This window comes from Bufo gargarizans, chromosome 3, assembly GCF_014858855.1.
Source record: "Bufo gargarizans isolate SCDJY-AF-19 chromosome 3, ASM1485885v1, whole genome shotgun sequence".
Lineage (NCBI taxonomy): Eukaryota > Metazoa > Chordata > Amphibia > Anura > Bufonidae > Bufo > Bufo gargarizans.
The window spans coordinates 372,737,299-372,752,111 of NC_058082.1; the positions used below are offsets into that span (position 1 = coordinate 372,737,299).

Here is a 14,813-nt window from a genome sequence, read left to right on the forward strand (position 1 = left end):
GTACCAGGGGTCTACTTTCTGAAGATATACACGTAGTATGAGTTAGGGTTCGGCGATATCAAAAATATTCAGACGATAACTAAATTAAAAAAATTATCACGATAACGATATACAGTATATCACGATAAATACCCGTTTAAAAAAAACACAAGGAGACATTATACGGTATGGGGGCAGCCACAAGGAGACGTTATACGGTATGGGGGCAGCCACAAGGAGACGTTATACGGTATGGGGGCAGCCACAAGGAGACGTTATACGGTATGGGGGCAGCCACAAGGAGACGTTATACGGTATGGGGGCAGCCACAAGGAGACGTTATACTGTATGGGGGCAGCCACAAGGAGACGTTATACTGTATGGGGGCAGCCACAAGGAGACGTTATACGGTATGGGGGCAGCCACAAGGAGACGTTATACGGTATGGGGGCAGCCACAAGGAGACGTTATACGGTATGGGGGCAGCCACAAGGAGACGTTATACGGTATGGGGGCAGCCACAAGGAGACGTTATACGGTATGGGGGCAGCCACAAGGAGACGTTATACGGTATGGGGGCAGCCACAAGGAGACGTTATACTGTATGGGGGCCACAAGGAGACATTATACTGTGTGGTGGCCACAAGGAGATATTATACTGTATGGGGACCACAAGGAGACGTTATACTGTATGGTGGCCACAAGGAGACGTTATACTGTATGGGGGCAGCCACAAGGAGAAATTATACTGTGTGGGGGCCACAAGGAGATATTATACTGTATGGGGACACAAGGAGACATTATACTGTATGGGGCTTATACTGGTGGGTCTTATGACCTGTATATTCCCCTTGGGTCTAGTACCTCCCCATCTATGTGCACTGTACAAAGTACTTTGTATACAGGGGTGGCCGGGTGCTGTACACTGTATATGGGGAGGGGTCGGGAGTTCATGTGTATATGGGGGTAGTAAATGGTAAAGTGGTATATTTTTGTTTTGGGTGCTATTTCTAAACGCTAGAGCTGGCACTGCCTTATGCAGGGGCTGCTGCAAAAACCGATGAGCCTGCCAATAGATGGCAAGATAGGACAGGAGATGGTATTACCTAGGAGACATGTTTATTCATTATCCTAGTCCACATGTGTTTTCCCCCGCTGTGGACAATGGTACAGGCCTCAGGCCTGGCTCGCAGCTGGCCTGTGAGGATGCCGTGGTCTTTTCTCCTCTCTCATTGGCTGCTAAAGTTTGGGCCTTCAGGGTGGCCATAACGTGGCCTATGAGTGCCAGTTCTCGGGTCGGTGGGTGGAGGTAAAGTAGGAACGATGAAGGAGCGGTTGCAGTGAGAACTGGCAGGCAATGTGCAAAGGCGGCCGGACTCAGACATTTTAGAAGCGGTCAGTGCAAGTGCGATCGCTCTTATGACGTCACTAATATACCGCAGCAATTAAGGAACAGTGATATCGCCATATCGCTGTTTCTTAATACTGCGGTATATCGTTAACACCAGTATATTGCCCAACCCTAGTAGGAGTATGCTTAGAATCAGGACTGTTTTAGCATGTCTTAAATGTAAACATTGTCTAAAAACTCCTGGAGGTGAAAGAGTTAAAGGCTATGAGCAAATTTACAAAATCTTCTTTTCATTGTTTCAATGCAGCAATTAAAAAAAATTGAAAATTGTTAACTGTTAGGACACCAGCTTTTTTTTTTCATTTTTGCGTTTCAATTTGTCTTCCCTACCTTCCTTTTTTTTCAGTTCACATAGCAATTCCTCCACTGTTTTATGGGTTTTGTTCCCACAGCGTTCAGTTTGCGGCAAAAATTACCTGTGCCCTTTATTCTCTGGGTCAGTACAATTTCAACAATACCACATATGTATAGGTTTTTATGTCTAAATAGTGTAAAAATAAATGTAAACTGTTCACATTACCATATTCTCACCCCCATAACTTATTTATAGATATATCTATGGAGCTGTGTGGGGGCTCATTTTTTGGTGGGAAAATCTGTAGTTTTTGTTTATACAGTCCTGATCAAAAGTTTAAGACCACTTGAAAAATGGCAAAAACCATATTTAGCATGGCTGGATCTTAACAAGGTTCCAAGTAGAGCTTCAACATGCAACAAGAAAAAATGGGAGTGAGACAAAACATTTTTTGAGCATTCAATTTATTGAAAACAACGAATAAACTGAAACAGGCTTTTTTCAGCTGATCAAAAGGTTAGGACCACACCTCCAAAAAAATAAACAAATAAACCCCCCCAAAACAGAAATCCAACTTCCAAACATGAACTCAGTAATCAGTAGCTCCGCCATTATTGTTGATCACTTCAAAAATTTGTTTCGGCATGCTTGATGCAAGCGTTTCCATGAGGTGAGTGGGAACATTTCTCCAAGTGGTGAAGACGGCCATCTACTGTCTGGAACTGTTGTCCATTTTTGTAAACTTCCCTTGGCATCCATCCCCAAAGGTTCTCAATTGGATTTAGATCAGGGTAACACGCAGGATGGGCCAAAAGAGTGATGTTGTTCTTCTGGAAGACGTCCCTTGTCCTGCGGGCATTGTGTACTGTATCGTTGTCCTGTTGAAAAACCCAGTCGTTACCACACAGACGAGGGCCCTCAGTCATGAGGAATGCTCTCTGCAACACCTGGACATAGCCAGCGGCCGTTTGACACCCCTGCACTTCCTGAAGCTCCATTGTTCCGCTGAAGGAAAAAGCACCCCAGACCATTATGGCGCCCCCTCCACTGTGGCGCGTAGAAAACATCTCAGGTGGGATCTGCTTGTCATGCCAGTAACTTTAGGAAACCATCAGGACCATCAAGGTTAAATTTTTTCTCATCGGAGAATAAAACTTTTTCCACCTTTGAATGTCCCATGTTTGTTGCTCTCTTGCAAAGTCCAAACGAGCAGTTCTGTGGCGTTCAAGGAGACGAGGTCTTTGAAGACGTTTTTGTTTTTGAAGCCCTTCAGTCTTAGATGCCGTCTGATGGTTATGGGGCTGCAGTCAGCACCAGTAAGGGCCTTAATTTGGGTTGAGGATCGTCCAGTGTCATGACAGACAGCCAATTTGATCCTGAGGCTCAGTGCTGGTGAAATTTTTTGGGGTCTTCCACTTGACCTTTTTTTGTTCCATAACCCTCCAGGATCATTTAAGACATCCCAAATGACTGTCTTACTGCGTCCCACCTCAGCAGCGATGGTGCGCTGTGAGAGACCCTGCTTATGCAGTTCAACAACCCGACCACGTTCAAAAAGGGAGAGGTTTTTTGCCTTTGCCATCACAACGTGTGACTACCTGACAGAAAATGACAATGAATCCACATCTTTGCACAGATTTGGCCTTTTAAGGGCATGTGGTCCTAAACTTTTGATCAGCTGAAAAACAGCCTGTTTGAGTTTATTCGTTGTTTTCATTAACTTGAATGCTCAAAAAAGGTTTTGTCTCACTCTCATTTCTTCTTGTTGCATGTTGAAGCTCTACTTGGAACCTTGTTAAGATTCAACAATGTAAAATATGATTTTTTGCCATTTTTCTAGTGGTTTTAAACTTTTGATCAAGACTGTACAATTTTGGTGAGTGATTTTTTTTTATCACATTTTAAGAGAAGTGTAAGAGAAGCGATGAAAAAATTGTAAATTGGCTATTTTGACCCTTTTTTCAGTTATGCCATTCGCAGTTTTGGAAAAACATTTTTATATTTCAACAGTACGGGCGTTTTCGGTCGCCGTTATACCCATGATGTTTATATTTTTTGTTATTTATGTATTTTTTTGTAGGCAAAGGGGGGTGATTTAATCTTATTTAAAAAAAAATTATATATATTTTTAAACATTTTTTTTCTTTTGCTTTAAACATTTTTTTTTTTTGCTTTTTTTTAAATAATTTTGAAGCTCGCATTTGAGTCTACAAAATCCAATATTTGTTCAGAATTGCTTCTTACAATGGCCTGCCACCAACTGGCCAAAATAAGAATTGCAGTTTAATGCCCTGGGTCTCTTCAGTGAGATCCAGCATATTAAATTCAATTACCGACATCCTCATTGGCCACAGGGGATGCCAGCAAGAAGCGTTTTTTCACTTGATCACGGCAGCTAAAGGCTTTAATGGCAGAGGGTCTCTGCAGTTTGAAACTGCACATGTGAGCGGGTGCCATGTTTGCACTTCGCTCCAGCGCCGTAGAGAAAGGGTTAAATCAAGACTATTTGCAAAGTTTCTTAAAGGGGTTCTGCACTTTCATTTAACTCATGATCTATCCTCTGGATAGATCATCAGCTTCTGATCGGTGGGGGTCCGACACCTGGGACCCGCAGCCTTCTCACTGTTTACCGCCGACCCACTGACGTCACGACTAGTATCAACTAGCTCTGTTCACTTGAATGGAGCTTAGCCACGCCCACGCTAGTTGATGCTAGTCGTGACGTCAGTGGGCCGACGGCAAACAGTGAGAAGGCCGCATCGCTGCTGGAGCGCCGCTGCCTTCTCAAACAGCTGATCGGCGGGGGTCCCGGGTGTCGGACCCCCGCCGATCAGAAGCTGATGATCTATCCAGAGGAGGGCGGTTGAGGGGAGGGGTCGTACTGCGCCACCAATGATTGTAATACTGGGGAGGAGTCGTACTGCGCCACCAATGATTGTAATACTGGGGAGGAGGGGAGGAGGGTGCACTGCGCCACCAATGATAATTAACATTTAATATAGGTACGGCAACTGAGGGGTCAACTGCCGCTGATCGCAGCTCCCAGCCAACACCCGCCTCCTGGATTTGTATTAAACGTTTACTTTCATTGGTGGCACAGTGCGCCCGCCCATCTCTCCTCATTGGTGGCAGCGGCACAGGGGGGAGGGAGAGAGTGCTTCCTTCTCCCCTGTGCTGCTGAGGAGAACACTGAGCCCGCTGAGAGCAGCGCGCTCCATGTTCTCCGATACTAGACTGCACAATAGTCCAGTATTGAAAAAAGGCGAATCCTGGTATCGAGGTCAATACCAGACAAAAGTATCGATTGGGTATCGAACATTTGAAACAACCCTATACAGCGCTCTACATTGTTTTAATTGAACCGGAATTTATGTAACTTATTAAGTCAATTATATATGTTAGACCAAATATAGCAATCAAATTCTTAAGTTGAGAATTTTGTATGGCCCACGAACGATGTTACAAATATCCAAATGGCCCTCGGAAGAAAAAATGTTCCCCCCATTCCTGGTCTACATGATGAATGCCATTTAAGTGAGACAACCCCCCTTAACTATATTACTTATGGTTTTGCTCCCTACCACTTGCTAACATGCAGTGCATTCAGTAGTTTAGTAAAAAGTGGGGACAGGGATTTTGGCTGTAGGATATGGTTCGAGAGTCTGTTTATAGTATGTAAGCATGGATACACCTAGGTATGCAAAGGAAACACAAACACAAAAAATCTGTACACTGTATTATATATAAAGACTATGTAAAGTTTCTTTATTTTCTAATTTTAGATATGTTGGAACTAGTGTTGCGCCGGGTATCGAATTATTGATTGACCAAATTTATACTTTTGTACCGGTATCAATTTGTTAAAGAAGCAGTGCCGGCGGCAGAATCACATAGCCGACAGCCAACCTCTATGACAGGGAACTCAATCAGCGGCAGTTAACCCCTCAGGACGCTACTGAAGCCCTGGCTGCAAAGGTAAGCTTTGTGCACACGGCAGCAGGGAGAGTGTAATGTCCCATTCACCCTAATAGATCTCTATTACGGTGAATAGGACAAGGGATTAAAAGATCTCTATTAGGGTGAATAGGACAAGGGATTAAAAGATCTCAGGTTCTAGCCCCTAAGGGGGATAATCGCTATTAAATAAAAAGTAAAAAAAAAAAAAAAAAAAAACAAAATATTAAGACTAAATCACCCCCTTCCCCAATTTTACATTTAAAATATATAAATAAACATATTGCATATCGCCACCACCGAAAATTCCAAACTATTAAAATATAAAAAAAATGCGATGAACACCTAAACAGAAAAAATTAAAATAAAAAAAACCTGCGCGATTCGCCATTTTTTTGTCACCTTACCCACCCCCAAAAAATAGGACTGTTTGATTATGAGCTGACGTTCCATAAAATGCTTAATGCAGGCACCTTTTTAAAAAAAATGTTTGCAAATATCGCAATACTTTTTTATGGTATCGAAATTGAATCAAAGTTTTGGTATTGGGACAACCCTAGTTGGAACAACTAAGAAATAGCGTCAAAAGTGAAAATAAATTTTAGGTTAGAAAAGTCAGACATACTATCTACTAACTAGAAAAGTCAGACATGAAATTATTTTTCTTTTTTAAAGTTTCATGAAAAAGACACCTTTGAATTATGATGAAATCAAGAGCAAAGTAATTTAATTGCCAGTTAAAAACAACTAGGCAAACTCTTTGAACCAAATCTCTGGTCATGGAAGACTGCTTTTAGCACTTGGTTTCTCATTTAACATCTTACCTTTGCACCAGTTGCACAATGCTCTGTGTGTTCATGAAGAAAACCTCACGTTCAGATTTACGGTTCAGTGTAGCTGCGTGACTGTCTAATATATTTGCAATCTGTGAGGAAAAAATAAATAGCTAGCTTAAAAATATGCATTAATTTGAAAGGGCCTGCTTAAAAGGGGTCTGCCGGAAAAGGTATAAACATGGAGGGAGATTTATCAAACTGGTGTAAAGTAGAACTGGCTTCTCAGCTCCTTTGGAAAATGAAAGGTGGAATCTGGCTGCTATGAGCATCTAAGCCAGTTCTGCTTTACACAAGTTTGATAAAGCTCCCCCATGGTTTCCAGCAACCAGTCCTAGTATGTTGCCTCCACTTATAAACTGCTTAGGAGAGGTGAGGAGGCAGGGCCTCGTTACACTGCACATTGGCCCTGCAGTCACTCCACACTGATGAGATGTGCTGTCAGGCTTCTCAACCTGATGGCAGATCACGAGTAAGAACGTACAGCATTTGGGGGGATACTCTGGGGGTTAATTTACTAATCTGAAATACACCTACATTAGGAGTATAAGGCTCCATTCACACGTCCGCAAAATGGGTCCGCATCCTTAGCGCAATTTTGCGGAAAGGGTGCGGACCCATTCATTCTCTATGGGGACAGAATGTGCTGTCCGCATCCACATTTGCAGATCCGCACTTCCGCATCCGTGCTTCCGTTTCCGCAAAAAAATAGAACATGTCCTATTCTTGTCCGCAATTGCGGACAAGAACAGGCATATTCTATTAGTGCCGGCAATGTGCGGTCTGCAAAATGCGGAAAGCACATTGCCGCTTTCCGTGTTTTGCGGATCCGTGTCTCCGTGTATCCGCAAAACACATTGCGGACATGTGAATACAGCCTTACAGGCACAAATGCGGCACAACTGTTAGTTTTGCCGCTATCTGCAACTTTTCCCCGCCCATGCCGGGTCTAAAATTGTGGACATGGGAAGGGGACAGGCAGGTAGGCCCTTCTCATTTATCATTTTCCACGCCTGTTTTAGGCATAGAAAATGGTCTAAATTTAAGACAGCAAGGAAGCTGCATTACATTTAGAACTGGCGCTGGATGCACTGACGTTCTGAAGAGGCCTGCACCTCTTCAGAACTTCGGCGGATCCACCGCCAGCTGTGGTCCTTTATTGAGACCAGCGTCTAAAACGCCAGTCTTCATAAATGTGCCCCTATATTTCCTCATGGACAGTGTCTAATCATCGTGAGGCTAAGAGTGTCTAATCAGGCCAGGCAATGCTCCTCTAGAATGCTGGGAAGAGGGTATGCAGATCAGCTCTTAGCAAGCTCTGGCTCTGTCTGTCTGCAGATGAGTTGGTGACTTACTTGTTATTCAAGTCATGTCTTAAGGCCTGCTTAAAAGGTTGAACATTGAATTATTGGAGAGCTACCCCACATCTGGTGGCATTAGGTGCACAGCTTGTCAAGAGCTGATTTATATACATTCTTCCCAGCATTCCAGAGGAGCATTGCCTGGTCTATAAACTTCTCACTCCAATTAGGCTCTCTCTATTAGCATATAAAGAATCCTGACCTAGGCCTCTCACCCAGTTAAGCCAGTACACTCTGTTCTGCAAGGATGAGGAGTAAACACCCCAAAACAGCTGTCTGCAGATAAGGTACTTGTCATCCAAGTCATGTCGGAAGGTCTGTTTAAAAGGTTGAACACTGACCTATAAAATAGCTACCTTACATCTGTGGCATTAGAGGTAGAGCCAAGAGCCGTTTTGCATTCTCTCCATCTATGGTACAGCAGCAGTTCTACTCTACAATAAATGGTAATGCAATCCTCTGTGTGATATGCTATGATAGCGGAGCAGGCTTACAGGAACAGGGAGAATAGATCAAGTGCCTGAAGTGACAGCATTTTTTCTAGCACTAGACCACAGAGCTGGTAGTATGAATCAAAACAAACCACCAGCACTTGCGGCAATTGCGAATGACACATCCAGATTTTGTCTCTTACAGAAAAAAACTCGTGTCAACTACTATATACAGATATGAGCACAATTCATTTGTGGCCACAGCTTACGTATCTAAGCCATGGCTCGAACATATTTAATTCCGACTTAGCAAACAGAAGGACTCTCTAATGAATGACTGCATGAATGCTTAAAATATGATTAGATAAAATGGCCAATAAACACTATTCCTAAGAACACTATCCCTTATTCGCTGTAATGATAGTTATACTGGAAAAAATGCACACTTCACTGAAAATTACCTGTTGGCTTGGAAACTGGCACAACACAGAAGTAATGTTACTAGCATACTGGGCCATCTCTTTTTTTATTGCTTTTTCCACATTTGGGGGAATACGCCCTGATACACTTGTCATGATGTCCTGAAGTTCAAGCAAAGGAAGTGATGGGTCTCTGAGAGTCTTCATTAGTCTTTCCACCCAGTCTTTTACCTGGCAAGAAAAAAATAAAATTAAAATAAATGAATGTTTAGTTCTCTCACTTTTTAGAAACAAGACTGACAACAGCACCTGCCCTACTCAGGTATTTTAAATGGTCATTACTCTCTGACCCACACCTCCTACCCAATCCTCCCCTTTGTCCCTGTCTTGTAGGTTTGTTCTTTTGTTTTTTCAATAGATTCCTGTAGGCATACTCTCCTCCTTTCCAGACATTACTGTATTAAACGATTGCCATTGTTTCTTATAACCTTTTTGCAAGGGGATGCCTTATTTGACTGTGATGCTTTTTCGTATTATCTTCTAGTGTCAACAAATGTTGAAATAACCTATACTATTTAATACAAAGTTTAAACCATAAAACTAGATTGAACTTCACACTGAAAAATACTTAAACCGTTATTTAAAAAAAAAAAAAAAAAAATATATATAAATTTCTGTAAGAGGGCTGTATGTCCTAAGTTGCATATGCCATAAGTTTGCATTCAAATAGCAACACTAAGTATACAACTAATATGGCAAAAGGCCATATTACATACAGTATTACATGCAGTCAAAACAGGCATGGCATTTTCCAAATAAAGTAATGAAAAGGGCCTTATGATTATTCATGACAGATGCATGGAAATGGCCATATTACTATGACTGTCTGCATGCAGCCCAAAACTACTGCTAGCAACAACAATTCCCATTTATAGTAAACACTCAATTCACACCATGTTTTTTCCAGAAACTTGGCAGTATACATCTTGCTTATTAAAAGATAATTGTATTTTTTTCCCCCATGTATGAACATTATCTCTTAATGATCAGGCCCATTTGGTATACAGGTACTATTATATTATAGTTTATCCAAGGCTTATGTGATCAGCGGGTTTCAATACCACGCTCATCAGCTGTACACAGCTCCATACATTGTCCAGTGAAGTGAATGGGAGCATCACTGCAGCGCCATCCACTACTGAAACGGCAACGCCATGTAGTTCTGGTGCAAGATCTGATCAGAGGGGGTGTGAGGTGTCGGACCCTGAAACTCATATTTAAGCCCTCAATATAAAATTACCAGAATGCCCTTTAACGCAATTTTTATTATTTGCTTCCTTCAGCAACCATATGCTTTTTTTTTCCATTGATGGTGCTCTGAGGCCTTGCTTTAAGCACTATTTTTTTATTTTTTTAACATTGCTTGTGAGTGCATATAAAGTACACACATGCACAATAAACATAACACAGATGGCTGCCTGGGCAACACTTAAGAGTGCCCTATTAGCAGACTTATTGTACATACTGTACAGACAGTCCAGAGATGGCTATACAACACAGGGGTCTTTCGGTCCCAATAGTGAAACCAAGGAGGAAATCCAGTGACCTGATTGTAACCCATGTAGCATGGGCATGTTGTGGCATAGTTCGCCATTAGACAACACTTCAAAAGTAAAAATTGGGATCACTTACCTTGCAGCTGAAGTAAGGTTCTGGAAGGCAATATCCATTCATGACATTTACCAGGTTATCTAAAACATTGTGAAAAACCCTATGTAGCTTCTCTCCTTGCAAAGCCGTGCTGTAGATAACTGGCAAGGATCCTGTGTGAAGTTCAGCCTAGAAATAGGTGGAAAAAAAAATAACACCTGCACATATACATGCAAAATACATGAAGATGTAAAACATTACTATTTATACTAAGGACAATTACATGTGACCATGGTTCTACTGATAAAATCAGATCTTAAAAAAAAAAAAAAAAAAAAAACAAACAAAAAAAAAAAAAAAAAAATAAGCTAGTGCCCCATTAATTTAGCTATGTTTAACCACTTCCAGACCAGGCCATTTACCCCCTTCCTGACTAATTTTGCAAATCTGACGTTATGTGTTAATAACTTTGTAATGCTTTTAAAGGGGTTATCAAAGTTTGAATAACCCCCTCTAGGATACCTGGCCCCACTACCTGCACAAAACTTACCTGGTACTAGGGTGGATAAAAATCTATTATAAAAAAAAATAAAAATAAAATGCTTTTTGAGGAAAATATATTACCATCCAAAGGTTATTCCATCATGAAATAAAGATTAGTTTTTTAATTATGTAGAATAAGGCTGTATATGTTTAATTATTTTGGTAAATAAATTCCATTAATCCATTCACAATGTCATGCTCTTCCAGAGGTTTTTTGTAAGATTATTGGGCAGTTTCAGAGGGGGCATGGCCTGAGCGCAGCATGGGCGGACGTGTTTAGCTGAGCTCCGTCTCTGAAGCCCTGACTTTGCTATCATCCTGAACCTACCGACCGCAATCATATCACCCACGGAGGAGAAGAGACCGGGACGCTCCCGCAAAACAGGGATGGCACGTAACAAGGCGCAGTCGGCGACCGAAAGGCTCAAAGAGTTTGCCAGGTCTGATCCCCAAGATGGCCCTGGACCGCGTGCACAAGCGGCTTCCTCCCGGAGTGCATCTCCTGCTCCTAGTGAGGACGACATACCAGACGCCGAACCTTCACTTAAGCAGGTGACCGAGCAGCTGCTCCAGGCGATAGCTACTTGTCGTTCCTCTTTGTCTGGGAAGATCGAGGAGGTGAAGATCGATATTGGCTTCTTGAGACATGACATGCAGAATATGCGTGATCGCATTGCGGAGGTGGAAAATCGTGTGTCCACGGTTGAAGACCAGCTGAACCCATTGCCGGGCCGCTTAACTGAATTGGAGAAAAAGGTGGACTATTGGCAGCAAAAATGCGACGACTACGAAAATCGTTCGCGTCGCAACAATCTGCGCATAGTGGGACTCCATGAACGTGCAGAGGGGAATAACCCTTGCGATTTTGTGGCAACATGGCTGCGAGCCACTTTTCCTGATGCTGTCTTCTCCGCTGCCTTTATTATTGACAGGGAGCATAAAGTGCCTGCTAGGCCTCTGCCGCCTGGAGCACCACCGCGGCCATTGTTGGCGCGTCTCCTGACATCGACGGACCGTGGCCACATTCATCAACTGGCTCGTCGCAAGCAAGAGCTACGCTTTGAGAATGCAACAATTATGCTCTTTCCGGACTTCTCCGCAGAGCTCCAGAAATGTAGAGCAACGTTCACGATGATCAAGAGGCTCCTCCGTAATCAAAATCTCCCTTACTCTATGGCCTACCCAGCCAGGCTACGGGTAGTGGACGGGGACTCCGTTAAATTCTTCAACAAACCTGCTGAAACCGCGGCCTGGCTAGATGGACAACCGCGCCCTGCAAGGCCACAGAGATGAACACTATATGTTCCGTTTTCGGTGCCATCACTCGCACAGGTTTTTCTTATATACCGTTTATGTGCCTTACCCGTTATATAGTATATTGATATCCCTGCTAGTGTTTTACACCACTCGATGTATGGTCTCTTTGCTATGGAGCTGAAGTGGTTTGATCGTTGATACAAATGAAGGGTCTCTACCCTCAGATAGCTATACTTATGCAATGCAAAGCCAGGGCGCAAGCTTCTTTCTTTCTTTATTTCTCTACAGTGCAAAAGGTTAAGTTAACCAGTAGCACACCCCGTATACTGTTGTGCCACAGGATTTACCGCCGAACATCTTGATGCATACTGGCGATGCCCTGGATGTTCGGGGCTAGATCCAACTCTAGAATGTTCTCTCTGGAACTAATGTTTGTTGTTTATGTTTCACTTGTTCATAGCTACCTTCACATACTCATCATTGTACCAATATACTATGTGGATGATCTGCTGGGATATGGCGGGAAAAGGCTGCATGTGGTTGTGGGTGGGCAGGGTTTTTGTTACTTCAATGTGTCGCAATGGTAGAAATACAGTTGATGTCTTGGAATGTCAGGGGCCTTGGGAGTGTTAGGAAGCGTACTATGGTGTTTTCAGCGATTAGGAGGTTTAATCCTCATATTTTGTGCTTACAAGAGACCCATCTACTCCATGATAAGACCAGGAGATTGTGTAGGCCATGGGTTCAATGGTCTAGTCACTCATGTTACTCCAACTTAGCTAGAGGAGTGTCTCTCATGGTTCCATAAGTCTCTAAGGTGGGAGGTTGAGAGACTACAGGTAGACAGCGCGGGAAGGTTCATTTTTGTAGCAGCATATATTAATTGTGTATTATATGTCATACTAGGGAATTTATGTTGCCTCCCTCCTTCCTCCCTCCAAGTGATGCATCAGGCGATATGTTTTGCCGCCACAGTTTCCTACATGCAAGGGTGATCTGCATGGGGGACCTTAACATGACCCTGCATCCCCAGCTTAGACAGATTTCAAGGGGTGGGACTAGCCACAGGACACATCACAGACGGAGTCAGCCCTTGTCCTAGACTGATGGCAGAAGTGGGGTGGGTGGATTTGTGGCGCCTTAAATACCCAGAAGTTAGGGCATACTCGTGCCAGTCAGCGAGTCATCATTCCCTGTCCCGCATCGACTATGTCTTTGGTAGCTCCACTGTGGGTTCACTCCCCTATCAGGTGGAGTATGGTGCTAGAGGAGTATTAGACCATAGCCCTCTCCTGTTGTCCATACTAATGTCCGCTGGAGGTGGGGGTCGTTCCATGAGGGTGCACCCCTTCTGGCTTACACCGTTTCCGCCCTCGGATTGTATCCCGGACCAGTTAGCTATGTTTTTGTCCGACCATGCCGCTTATATTGTTAAGTCAGTAGTAGGGGAGACACTGAAGGCCTATTTGAGGGGTGTCTTAGATCTTCTATCTCGTTTATTAAGCAAAACTCTGCCAAAACAAGAAAAAGAATTGGCTGAGGAATGCGCTGAGAGAGAGAGGCTGTATGTTGCGGATCCAACGTCTCAGAATAGGGAAGAGTGGCTACAAGTTGGGAGGAGTTTCCTCACATTGTTACAGGAAAAGGCTCAGCGCAAAATGTTTTTCACTAAACAGTAGTTTTTTTTAATTGGGCAATCAGTCTAGAAAGTTGCTGGCATATATCGTTCACCAGAACCAAGCGTCTCCTGCTATCCTGCGCATTAGAGATGGGGAGGGCAACGTGGTTGTGGAACCAGAGGCTACTGCTCAGCGCTTCAGGGAATTCTATCAGGTTCTATATGAGGCCCGTGCTGATTATATTACAGAATCGGTTAATACTTATCTGCAGGAGCTAGACTATCCCAAGCTTTCACAGGAGTCAGCTTACTCTTTGGAAGGTCCAATACTGGAACAAGAGATGGTGGATGCCATTAAATCCCTAGCAAGAGGGAAATCCCCTGGCCCAGATGGGTTGCCATTCAAAATTTACTCCAGATATGCTGAGCAGTTAGTGAAGCCTTTATTGCAGATGTACCATGACTCTTTCTCAAAGGGCGTCCTACCACCTTCATTGTATGAGGCTACTGTTGTGGTACTGCTCAAACCAGGCAAGGACCCGACTGATTGTGGATCATATAGACCCATATCATTACTGAATTTAGACTACAAAATCTTGGCTAAGATTTTGGCGCAGAGGTTGAATGGGGTTATAGGGAATCTTATTCATCCTGATCAGTCTGGTTTCTTGCCTGGTAGATCTACAACAGATAATATCCGCAGGGTACAGGTTATCACGCAGATTGGCCTTCAATGGAAAAAGCATTGGGCTTTAGCTTCTTTAGATACGGCTAAGGCCTTCGATTCGGTGGAATGGCCCTACTTATTGGCAACCCTGGAATGCTTTGGGATAGGCCCCGCATTCATTAAGTGGATTTCAGTACTGTATAAACAACCCTCTGCTGGTATTCTGGTGAACGGCATGTGCTCCACGAACTTTGACCTGAGTCGTGGGACCAGACAAGGATGTCCGTTGTCGCCATTGTTATTTGCCCTGGCGATTGAGCCCCTAGCTATTCGAATCAGATCTGCTGAGCTATACCGGGGAATATATATAGGAGATCAAGAGGACAGAGTGGGAC

The 14,813-nt window shown here is 43.3% G+C and overlaps 1 protein-coding gene across 3 annotated transcripts in view; it reads right to left on the reverse strand.

The window, feature by feature from the left end:
* The window catches only part of ACACA (acetyl-CoA carboxylase alpha), a 932,629-nt gene that overhangs the window by 710,632 nt on the left and 207,184 nt on the right, over positions 1–14,813 (reverse strand). For all 3 annotated transcript variants that reach the window (XM_044288111.1, XM_044288112.1, XM_044288113.1), the window contains exons 20-22: positions 10,376–10,522; positions 8,726–8,914; positions 6,464–6,564 (exon numbers count right to left, since the gene is read on the reverse strand). In XM_044288111.1, coding sequence (XP_044144046.1) covers positions 6,464–6,564; positions 8,726–8,914; positions 10,376–10,522 — 437 coding nt within the window. The remainder of the gene's footprint in view (positions 1–6,463; positions 6,565–8,725; positions 8,915–10,375; positions 10,523–14,813) is intronic.